Raw genomic sequence first — 12,116 nt, 5'->3', positions numbered from 1 at the left:
CTGGCAGAGCTGTGCAGACACACTGACCTTTGAGCCCTGCCCTACAGGGAGCTGGCAGCACTGCCATTCCCACACACACCCCACTGTCCCTCTCGCTGCTCTCTGCCATGCACAAGCTCTGCCTGAGTGCTGGTGGAGGCTGGTGCCACTTCCAAGAGCCTACACCAAATCACACAGGCAACAGTTCCTCTGGGCTCTGGCTTCTGCTCGTGAGCAAACCCATCTGCCAGCTAGCTGCTGCCCAGGGAGCAGGCTTGCCTGACTCCACTGAGCCACTACAAGGTGTTTTACCAGCACAAACTAATCCTAGTAAATTACTTCCTGTTGATCTGGCATCCTGAAGAGGCTCAGACAATTTCAGATAAGACCTGTGTAACCCCAAGAGGAAGAGTAGGACCAGCCTCTTCAGTGATGGCTCAGCATGACAGCAGCTCAGGTGAGAGACATCAAATACAACCCTGAGCTGTCATCCTCTGCCTGTGTGAAACTGTCCTACTCCATCCCCATCTCACCATGAACCACTTAATTGAATTAGCTGAGAAATACCAGCTAAAACTGCCTGGTTTGGAAGAGGCCAGGCAGACCCCTAGACAGGAAATGGGAAGCTACATTGGGTTGGTATTTCATGCAAAGCCTTGTAGAGGGAGGGTATTCAAAGAGGCCCAGCAGGAGTGCAAAGCTTCAGCTGGGACCCACAGAACTTGGAAAAGGTTCAGCTGCATACACAGGCAGAGGGTTTTAAGTACAGGTAATGAAAACATCTGCCAGTGAAGTCTGAATGTACGTGAGCCAATCCCACGATCAAGAAAGGAGACCTGATATCCCTCTGAGCAACTGATTTTCTTGGTTTTCAGAAAAACATGAAGGTTATGATGGAAATCAAACAAAAATTAGTTCCTACTTGAACACCAGCATTAAAAGCTTTCAAAGCAGCTTCACCTGGGACCTGAAGGTATGGTGCCCTCATATAGGAAAGAGAGGAAAAACAGGAAGCTCAAAAACTCTTCTGATTTCTGCTAGTCCCCAGATCTGTAGTTGAACTCTTTCAAATACAGGTTAAAAGATGACCCCCAACTGCAACATGCCAACACTCACAAGAAGCAACAGGCTGATCTTCCAGGTCCTTTTGTTGCAGCAGACAAAGGGCAAAATAGTAACAAGAACTCGGAAACCAATGCTCAAAATTCAAGCTAAAAAGATGTCTCAGACACTTGAAAGAGATACAAGCCAAGGGTGCTGCCCTCCTCCTCCTGCTGGCACCAGCATTCCCACAGCTGTTGGGTGATCCACACTGGGAACCGACCCACATGAGCTCAGCAGAGAAAATGGCTCGTTCCAGCCCCAGCTCCTTCCCACGTGGCTCCACAAACACTTGTGCCAGCAGAAGGAAAGGGGAAGACGCAGAAACCAACGGAGCAGCTGGAGCCAGATGACTGGACTGCTTCTCAAGGCAGTATAGTTTGAAGTGACTGTTGAAAACATGGCCAAAACTCAGATTTGTAGCACTGTGGGAAGCCAACAATTATCCCAGGGAGGTGGTGGGTTCAGTGTCTCTAAATAATCTTCTGAGAAGCACCCTCAGTGCAGATGCTGAGTGCAACAAGAATAAAACACTACTGTACCACCAGAGGCAGAGTGAATTTTTTGGTGGGGTCATTAGATGGGAAAACATCCAAACCATCCACAGATTTCTCCAGAGGCGACAGCCAAGCCTCACACCCGGGCAGCTTCCACAGAGGGGCTCCCAAGGAAGGAGCTTCCCCTGCTCACCCATGGCCTGGAGCACTCACAGGGAAGCAGGGGGAAGGGAGCCAAGCAGAGCAGGCTGGGCAGAGGGGCCTCTTCCATCTCCTCAGCACGTGTGGCCCAGATGACAGAGGCAGGTCTGCAGCACCAGCCAAGCACACGCAGGGCCCACACAGGGCCCGGGCGACGAGCAATCTCCAACCCCACCTTCCAGAGCAAACTCAGCCCAGAGCCATCTACAACCTACTGAGGTACCAGCAAGGGCAACAGCCTGCACATAAACCCACCAACAACGAGGGGGGAGCCGTGGAAAACCTTCTGGAGCACTTTGGCTCTTCACCCTGTTTATGTTTCTCCGTGAACACACCCTGTGGCTTTGCCACCACATCCAACAGCCACATTTCCAGCAGCCACATCCTAAAAGTCTGGTCACAGCCTGGCACTTACAAGCTCCATCAGGGCACAGCATGATGAGATACCTGCCAACAGCTCCAGTGATGGCACACCAAGCTCAGAGCAGCATTCCCATTCCTCAGGGAAGCCAGCAGAGCACTGGTCCTCCACAGGAGCTGTTTCCACCACGGGATCCATTACCAGCTACCAGAGGAAGGATCGTCTATGCACGCCTTGTTCCTGCACCCTGGTTGAAGGTGACCACAGCTGCCTGTTGGCTCAGTGGTGCCTGGGCTGAGCCAGCAGAGCCCTTTGGGTCCCAAGCAGCCTCAAAGCACAGTTGTCACAGTGCTCTGCATGATCTGCACCTTCTTCAGGAAAGAGTGATCACAGACACTATTGCAGTGCACATTTAACTCATTTGAACGATTCAATGGGACTTCAGAGCACCCTGTTCCAGATTTATTCCCATTACTCGTGAAACAGATGCCTGGTTAAGTTCTGGCTGACCCACAAGTACCACGGGCACAGTCACTGCCTCAATTATACAGCAAGGTGAGAGTCAAAAAAAGGCTTTTGTCAGTGCAGCCATGACCCCACATTAGGAAACAAAAGATAAACATCAGGAAACAAAAGACAAAGGTATTATTTTCATTGAAATTCTGCATTTTAAAGTTTTTCTCTACCAGCTCTCATATTCATCACAAGTACTGCAAGGGTTCAGGATACAAGGCAAGCTGGGAACACAGTGCTGGGATGACACTCAGGACAGAAGTAAACACTGGCTCTGGCTGATTTTGGAACAGCTGCTGTCCATGCACCCAGCTCAAGAGCAATTTTCTTGGTAATGTGTCTTAGTGATTACAACATTGTTCATTTAGAAAATACAGTATCAATAAACAATTGATGGAAAAGCAACCTCCCCTAAAAAGATCACAATAGGCCAAACCGAAAATTATGTTAGACCAAAAGCTAGTCATCCTCTACAGCAAAGACTCTGGGTATTAAAAGCAGCTAAGAATCACTGTTTGTTGTGCTAAATAAAAACGTTTCAATGGCAAAAGAGATCAAAACTGCCACAAATGACAACATTTCCTATGGAAAGTTACATAAAACCACTCTGAATAGCAACCTAAAAAAATCCTAGAGGAAATAACAATTACAAATGCTGGAGCCACCAGAAGACAGACTTCATATTCAGGAAGGATGGAAGCCACAGAGCCACTCAGAACAGCTTTCTTGGCACGTTCCTTTGAAACTCAGAGCATCCCCATCACACACCTGCTTTCTCCAGCACCACCACAGTTCTGCTCACCTGGGCACAAGTGAGAGAATAAAAAATGCCCACAGCAGCCGAGGCCTGGGGGAGATCCTTCAAAGGACCAATTAACCAGCCAAGAATTCAGAGCAGAGCTGGTTTGGCTGCTGTCCCTCACCATTAGCTGATGTAGCCAAGGACTCAGGAGAGCCGCTCTGGTGCTCTGATTTCTCCCCTGGCTCATGCTTGATGGCCAGGCACACACCATCTCCTGCTGTGTCCAACTGGAAATAGCTGCAGGAAGAGCTTGTCCTGCTCTGCAGGTGTGTGCACACCTCTGCACATTCATCGTGTGCCCAGTGCAACAACTCATTCATAATGCAAATAGAAGTAATCATAATTCTAACTTGGTTTAGCAAAAAAAAAAATAAAATAAAATAAAATTCTAAGTGAACCACACTTCTTCAGTCTGAGTGAACAGCACATTCTTGCCCACTGCTGTCCCTGAAATTATAGTCCTAGAAGAGCCAGGGTAAAGGAAGGTACACTCACACTTTTTTGCAAAACAACTCACAGTTTTCTACAGTTCACTTTAAGTCTTTGAATTTGAGCAACAGAGTAACAAATCTCCCGTGTGCTGATGGCTAACAGGGCAGTAACTCCCGAAATAGAGAAGCTACATTTGTCAACCCAGCTGTTTGAGCCCTCCAGATTTTTAAATCCAAGCAACTCTTTCACTGAGCCACAGCCAAGTAAGTGCCAGACCTGAAGGACTGTAAATGCAGCATCCTGTGCAGTTTCAGGATGCCCTCATAGGGATTGTTCCTTTTTAAAGGAAAGAAAACCTTCAAAGCAGGGATTGCTGCTGACCAGCAGAGCAAGGGGCTGGCTCTCAGCAGAGTGGAAACAGGAAGGGGAGGAGGTGGCAAAGGTAAGCTTTCCAGAAAAGGCAAGATCAGACATGGCTTGGTATCTCTTCTCCCCCTGGGAAGGCTGTACTGTGCCAGGGAAGTATTGTGCAATGATACCTCAGACTTCACTGAGAAGAAATTGCATTTCCTTTAATAAACACTGTGCTTTAGAGATGCTCTGATTACTAAGGCAAGGTCTGTTTGTTGCTGAAGGCCCCAGAATTTAAGAACATATCCGCTGCTCAGGTCTGTATCACCACACTTCCAACATTCCTTTGGTAGGCAAAAAGGAGCTGTAATTATATTTGAAATAAATTGTTTACCTAGATAGTTGAAGAGTGCATCCAAAGGAAATTACAGCAAAAACAAGCCCTATGTCAATCTGACATTTGCAGCAAGTAGAGCACACAAGCAATGAAACATGCACTCTTATAGCTTTAGGAGATTTGACCACTAAGACAAATGTGAAGAATAAACTCTTTGTCTTCACCCAGTGGGAAACAGACACTGTTACTCAGAAGGATTTGATCGTAGTTTGGATGATTTGGCCAAAAACTCAGCTGCTAATTTGCTCTTTGTTGCATCATCCCAACACACATTAAAAAAAAATTTAAAAAAACACCTCTTCATTCCTACAGCAGCATGGACTGAAACAAGGATGAGAGGTGTCATCTGAAGCTTCAACTGGTCCTGGACAGCAGCAAGATGGGTAGGACCAAAAAAAGGAGCAAACAGTCGGAAATCCCTGGAGTTCAGCTAACAAGGATATGACAATAGGCAATCTCAGCACAGACGCATTTCCACTTCTCCCTGTGGAAACCTCACTCCCAGTGGCACAGACATTCTGCCCAGGAAAACAGAGGTTGGCAGGCAAGCCCTGCCCACCTCAGGCTGCACGGCAGGGAGGGTCTCCACAACTCTGCGCAAGCAGGCCTGGATGGTGTGAGCACACATCACACACCAAATTAGCTTGGGGTTCTTCGAGGACATGGAAACAGAGCTGCCAGCATGACCATGGGAAATGCTGCCAAACAGATCCATTTCCTTCCAAGGTTAAATCTTGCCTGTTGCCTGCCTAATCTCTTGGGACTAAGCTGCAGGGCTAAGACTGTCCCTTTTACATGTTACTCTCTCAGAGGGGAGTTACTGAGCACTAGCAGAGTAAGCAACCTGATGCCCATTCAGGTCCGCTAGTTCTGAACAAGGCAAAAAATAAACAAACAAAAAGAAAACAAAACAAAACAATCAACCACAAGGCTAAAAAAAAAAAAAAAGCCTGCCACCAAGGAGAGAACTACCTGCACAGCCCTGGACACCGTGCTCTGTAGAAAGAAACCATCTTCATCCTACCTTCCAGCAGCACTGGGATGTTTTACCCGTGACCCAGACACAAATCCCATTAGATTCAAGCTGCAGCACCCAGAGCACACACTGAGATGTTGTCACACAGCAGAGAGGATGCAACACAGCTCCCTGAGCAGGCAGGCAACACATGCATTCCATGGGTTCCTTAAAACTCCAACATGTACATACCCAGCAGCTGGGAGTCAACCTCACAGCAACTGTGTGAGATCTGCACAGTTCATGTTTCCTTTCCTTCCAACTAGATGATGATAAATGTTAAACTTGGAGTCCAGCACCTCTTCAGCTGAAAAGAAAGGAAACTAATCCACATCTGAGCTCAGGGAAAATGTTAAGGAAGGAATTCATCCTTTATTTTTAAGTATTTCTATTGAAATGTGTCATATACAGGCGACAGGCTGGTGGCTGCAGGAACAGCAATTAATAGAGGTGTCATGTCAGGCCACAATTAATGCTGGAAACTCTGAGAAAGATGCATGGTCTCCACGGGGTGCCAAAGCCTCCAGAGATGGCTATGGAAGAAAGGCAGCAAACACAAGGGAAGAATCTTATCAAAAGACTGGTCTGCTGGATAAAAGCTGTAGAGTGACAGACAAAGAAATGTCAGGATCTTCAGCTCCCAGCCAGTCCTGCTTGGCAGGCACATGCCCAGCAACACGGGCTTCACACAACACATGCTCTGCTCAACTTCCTGCTGGACACACTGAATGGAAGAGGAAAACAAGCCCGTAATCCTGGTTATGTTGCCCATCTCAGGCCTTCAGCACTAGCCAGGCTGTGTTTGCACTGCAGAGAGATCCAACACACTGAAGAGAATCAAACCTTTACTAATTATATCTGAGCATGAGGGCTCTGTGCCCAGAATAAACTGTCCTATCATGCCACACTCAGCAGACCCTGCCTCTTTCAAGGGAACATGTCGGGACTTGCTGGCTACTTTCCGGGGCTGGATTCCAGAGGAACAGGACTGATGACCCCAAAAGGAATTCCTATTCCTGCCTGGCGACCTCACGCAGCTGCAGCCTTGTCGCAGTCCCTGCCACGAAAGTGAAACGAGCTGTCTGCCAAGTCCAGCGACGAGCGAGGTGCTGGCCCTCTCTGAGGGACGTAATTCCTGCCTCGGGTGACACATCAGGGCCACACGGTCTCAGTACCAAGACACAGAGAGGACAAGCTTGTTGGAGAAGTTTCTGCTGTGCTCTGCAGGCCAGCAGCACTCTCCACATTCAAAGTTCATCCCCCTGGCTGAAGCCTACCCAGCACAGAGCAAGACATTCCCGAGACCAGGGCCAACCCATGGTTTTCCCCAGAACCTGAAAAGCCAGTTTGTAAGGCAGATCTCTTGCAAGTGGATTGCTTAAAAAAAAAAAAAAAAAAGGCCTGTCATGGGAAGTCCCAGAGCAGAACTAGTTTTGTGGGAGTTGCTTTTACGCTGCACAGCATCAACCTCCTTTCATGGGAACGCATGGAGGAAGCAGGAACAGCACGGACACACGTCCACATGCCAGAGCTCTGCCTTCCTGGGGGCTCAGGACAAATGAGCACAGAGGCCAGGACAAAACTGGGGACCTGTTCCAAATGCACAGCACCTCCTGGAAAGCTGGCAGTATCCCAGCTCAGAAATGCACAGGCTCCCAAGAGCCTGCACACAGACAGGGGGGACCTGGGCTGAGCAGCAGCAGCCACAAAGATTTAAGGACATGAGGGATGCAGTAGGAGGGAGAGATGATAGCTGTTATTAGAGCAACTGAGAGTTTAAAAAAAAAAAGGCAGACAAGCCCTTTTATAAAGTCCATTTAACAATCAAAGCTTAAAGGAAGTATCTAAAGTTCACCTCTTTCTTCCAACTGAATCAACCAATCTAACACGAGTCATCACCTCCTCCTGCAAACCTGCACCACTGAGATGGAACAGCTGGAGAGCAACATCCTTCGGTACACTGGAGTGGAAATGCAATTCTTCCAAGGGTCTGCTCCCCAGCTTGTCCCAAGTGGGCCGTTTTTATCCCCATGGTCACAGCCCACAGGCAGCTATTTGTCCTTGCCGCCCTATTAGCACTACTGCAGTTAACACCCTGTGCTCCTTCCTTGTCCCATGCTTCATTCAGAAGTTTTGCTGCCTTGTCCCTTCCCGTTACGTGTGACTATTTTTTCCCTTTACTGCAGAATGCACTTTTCTTCCCAGAGGAAATTAGCAGGCATGGGGACAAAAACAGGAAGAAAGGAAACAACTTCCTGCTTGCTCCAAGACTCGGCTTGGAGACATCTCTGACCAGCACCGTGCACCCCGCCACGAAGCCAACGTGCAGGAAAAGCAGCAGCCACAGAACCGAGTGGGGCACTAGGACGAGCACCAGACAAAACCCATCTGTGCTGCCACTCACCTCTCCCGAGTTACACTGGAGAAAAACACAGGGCAGAATATATACATTGGGCACTTTGGCACTGCAGGGATGAGTGTGGCAGGATGGGGCTGCTCGCTGAGGAGCCCAAAAGAACTCGGCACTGAGGGTGCAATCCTGCAAAAGCTTTGGTCTTGCTCGCGTCAGGCAGCCGTGATCCCCTTGCTTCGTGCCAGCAGTGCAGAGTGTGAGAACTCAGTTCAGGGACTCGATCCGACAGGAAAACTAACCTTAACACGTAAAAAGCCATATATTTTCCACCAGATCATCTCGCAAAGTCGCTGCCAAAGCGCGGGTGCCAGCATCAGGGGAGGGACGGGTGGGAAAGCGTGGAGATGGGGTGGACTGGGATCAGCTGAACGCGCACCTCCACCTACAGCCGAAAGCACTGAGACCGCCAAGCTCCCGACATCCAAACACGGGGGTCGGGGGCGGCACCTGCCCCCGGCGAGGCTCGCACCCCGCGGGCCGCCGCGGCCGCTCCCCGCCCGGCTGAGCGGCGCGGTGCCGGTACCTCGGCGGGGCAGGGAACGGCCCCGCGGGACGCCCCTCCCGGCCAGCCCCCCCTCGTCCCCCGGCCCCGCACTCACCGTGCAGGCGGGCGAAGCGCAGCGGCCGCTCGGCTCCAGCCGCCCCCCAGTGCGGCTTAAGGGACCGGCGCCGCCGAGCTCGGCCCGCGGAGGGCGCGGAGACTCCTCCCCCGTGCCAGGGGCCGGCCGGGCGGGCACGCCATTCACAGCCTCGGCATGCAAATCGGAGCCGGGAGCCGAGCGGCGCTCGGCGCTGAGAGTCCCGGCGGGGAGCTGCCAGCGCCCGGGGCCGCGGGACGCCGCATCCCGCCGCGCCGCCCTGACTCACGGGGTAGGAATGCGCCGCGCCGGGCGGAAGCCACCGGCCCGCCCGCGGCCCCCGCGGCCCCCGCCTTCCCCGCTGCTCGGCGGTGGGCAGCGCCCTTTAGCCCCGCCGCTGGGCTGGGGTGGCGGGGTTGAGCGCCGGCTCCCGTCAGCATCGGCGCTGGGATCGCTGCCGTGCCCGCGGGGAGCTGCGGCGATTCCCGTGCCGGGAGTCCCTTGGCTGGGCACCGCTGAGCTGCCAAGCCCTGGCCCCGATGCCCCCCGCGGGAGCCTTCCCCACTAAGCCTCCCGCGCACTGGGCTGCGATGCTCCCGGTCCCCTCAGTCTTTCTTGCTGTTTCACCCATTCCCCTCCGCTTAGTGCCGTGTTTCCCACCAAGTCTTCACACCTCCTCTTCCAGCCATGTGGTTAGCGCATCATCCCTCCCCTAAGCTGTTTCTTTCCTCCCAGTTTAAACATTCTTCCCTTCTGGAGGGCATCCTCCCACCTCGATTGCTCAGCCATCCTCTCCTTTGTCCTGGGATTGCTGCAGAAGATTTCTCCATCCATCCTCCACGGAGCATCAGTCAGCATGTATTGCTCACGCAGAGCTTTGCTGGAGCTCCAGCGAGGCCTGCAGGGTGCACAACCCTCTTGAGCGGGTCCCCAACCCACAGCTCCAGATGCTTTCAGTGTTAGTAATAACTGGGGGGATGATGTTCCTTTCCCATCTTACTGCATCTTCCCCGCCGACCTGCGCGATCCAGCCGAGCTGAGCTCATCGGTACCGCACCCAGCCCTACGCGTGCCCGCGGCAGCCACACGTCGAAGGCAGCCCCCAGAGAGCCCTGCTAACCAAATCACGTCTCGTTAGCTAATGAGCAAATGCAGAGCAGCCCCAGCTAGTCCTGGCTGAGGTGGAGACCAAATCACACGCAGAACCCTGACTGTCCGCAAAGCTTAGCAGGCACAAATTATTTTCAGATGTTTCTACCACATAAACAAGGAAAAGAAGCATCCAGTAATGCACTCGCAGGGCCCTTCAGCATCTCCCGGGAGGAACGCTCTGGAGCTGGAGTACGAATCTGACCCACCCCTGCTCATTCTTTGCCTCCTGCCAATAGTATGTGCAATTTGCAAGAAAAGCAAAGCTTGTCACTGAAACGTGACTTCTTGCTCCTGTAGAACACTCTTGCAGACAGCGCTGCTAACCCCATCCCACAAACTCTTGTTCCCCAGCGCTTCCCTGCCCAGCTCCCAGACTCAGGATTCTTTTACCCAAGCTGCAGGAATCTGCAGAGCTGGATAAAACCTACCCTATTGGTAAAGCCTACACCTACCTTGCTGCCATCACCAGCCAGAGAGGTTCTCCTTCAGTGCAATGAGTCCTCCTAGCCTAAAATAGATGGAATAAGGTGACTTAAGGCCAGGTTCTGACTGCTCAAGCATGAGACGGTGAATGGCAGCAGCTCAGTGTTGAGCACCCACCATTCCTGGCCTGGAGCACATCATCTAGCCCAAAAACCTTGTTTGTTTTCTCCCTCTTCAGGGAATACTTCTATTTAAAATGTGGCCTCTGAGGACCAGCTGAAGGAGAGCTCTTTCCTGGTGCTTGTTATGTCTAAGGTGAACATGTGATTACATGAATTTGCTTCATTCTTCTCTGCTGGAAACTGGAATTTCCTCCCTACTTGAAACCCATGAGAAACTGTGATCTTGCCACAAGACATGGTTAAAGACCCAATGAAACAGATATCCATCAGCACGTGAATGCAGCACTTTCACTGCTGCAGCTTGCTAAAACTGCTTCAAGGCCTGGTGAGCCACACACCTGCCTGCTTCCAGCCAGGCACTGCTGGGTCTGCACCAGCCAGGAGTGGTGCACAATGGCCCTCGGGTACTGGAGAGAATTGTTCAACACCTGCTGCATCCCCTCCTGCACGTACATTTGTACGCAACACTTCTTGGAGCATTGATCCTGTGTCATCAAGTGTTAAATTGGGGCTCCAGTGAATATGGATTATAATCCAAGCAGGGAAATGGTGGTGTTAGAGCCTGTGTGCCCTGCCTAAGAGTTTTGTGAGGACAGCTAGGACACACCAGGAGCACAGAGGTCTGCTCTTATCAGGGTCACTGGTTCCCTAGACAGATGATTTGATTCCAACCTGCTTTGTTCAGTGTTTGGGCCAAGAAGGCATCCCAGTACCTGGCAAGCACAGCAGAGAGCATCAGATTGCAGCCTTGACCAGTAAAAACAGAGCTCCCCTTGCCCTCTGGAAATACACGGGCTTTGTAGTGCCTCCTGTGCTGACATGAAGCAGCAGTACAGCCCTGGCAGCTGTCCTAGCAAACAGGGAAGAGGTCCAGAAAGGCCTGGGATTTCTTCTGGGGAGGATTAATAACACAGAAACCCAAGTGAAGTCCCATGGAGTTTCAAACGCAGGTGGCCTGGCCAGGAGCCAGAGAGGGAATTGCCAGGAGGGAAAGGACGGGGATTCCCTTTGGGAAATGCCTTTCCAGGGTGGATGGCTGGACCTGCAGCCCCTTGCTGGGGAGCAAACCAGTTCCTGGGTACCAGCAGCTGATCAGGTTTTCACCCCCAGCTGCACATGTGTGTGGGGGATCCTGTGGATAGAAGAAGTGGGGATGGTACAGCAGGATCTGTTCACCAGAGCTGCTATGGAAATATCTCCCCCTGTTCCTCACTAACCTGCAGCTCCTGGTGTGCAGCTGGCCCAGCTTTCTGCCCCAGGGAGAGCAGTGAGGGCTGCTCTGAGCACCCAGCCTCAGCAGTGCCCTTCCTCACACACCGTGGGAGTGCTGGCGCAAAATGCTTGGAGTGCAGATGCCCCCAGAGTGGATGCCAAACTGGGAATGGTGCTGCTGACCTGCAAAAAAAATACTGACATCTTATGGAGTGCAAACCTTTCACTTCCCCAAAAAAACTCCCCAAAGAACCAAACAACTTCTATTAACAAGCAGCTATGTCGCAACTTCAATTTCCTATAATCCACTCAATGAAGTTCAAAAACCTCAAACTGGGTGGAAGGTCTTTTGAAGCTTCTGTCACCCTCAGGCAGCAGCAGATCGTGCAGGCATTACTGTGTGGGATCACACCCGTGGCAAGGAGGGACACAGAGGTGGCTTTGGCCTGGCAGTTCCACGCACCTGCTCAGGTGCTGGATGTGCCATGGGCTGAGCTGGCAGCAGGT

General features: G+C 51.5%; 1 protein-coding gene across 5 annotated transcripts in view; it reads right to left on the bottom strand.

Moving 5' to 3' along the window:
* The window catches only part of RHBDF1 (rhomboid 5 homolog 1), a 35,826-nt gene extending 25,551 nt beyond the window's left edge, over window positions 1–10,275 (bottom strand). For 2 of the 5 annotated variants that reach the window (XM_068206640.1, XM_068206641.1), the window contains exon 1: window positions 10,245–10,275. In XM_068206640.1, the coding sequence (XP_068062741.1) occupies window positions 10,245–10,255 (11 nt within the window). In that variant the 5' untranslated portion in view covers window positions 10,256–10,275. Of the gene's footprint in view, window positions 1–5,841; window positions 5,957–8,661; window positions 8,935–10,244 lie in introns of those variants that run through there. The other 3 variants (XM_068206643.1, XM_068206645.1, XM_068206642.1) reach the window with 3 other exon arrangements.
* Window positions 10,276–12,116: the final 1,841 nt, after the last annotated feature.

The sequence above is a fragment of the Anomalospiza imberbis genome, chromosome 16 (genome assembly GCF_031753505.1).
Source record: "Anomalospiza imberbis isolate Cuckoo-Finch-1a 21T00152 chromosome 16, ASM3175350v1, whole genome shotgun sequence".
Classification (NCBI taxonomy): Eukaryota; Metazoa; Chordata; class Aves; order Passeriformes; family Viduidae; genus Anomalospiza; species Anomalospiza imberbis.
Note: the sequence above shows the minus strand (reverse complement) of the source record. Positions and strands in the feature narration are given on the sequence as shown.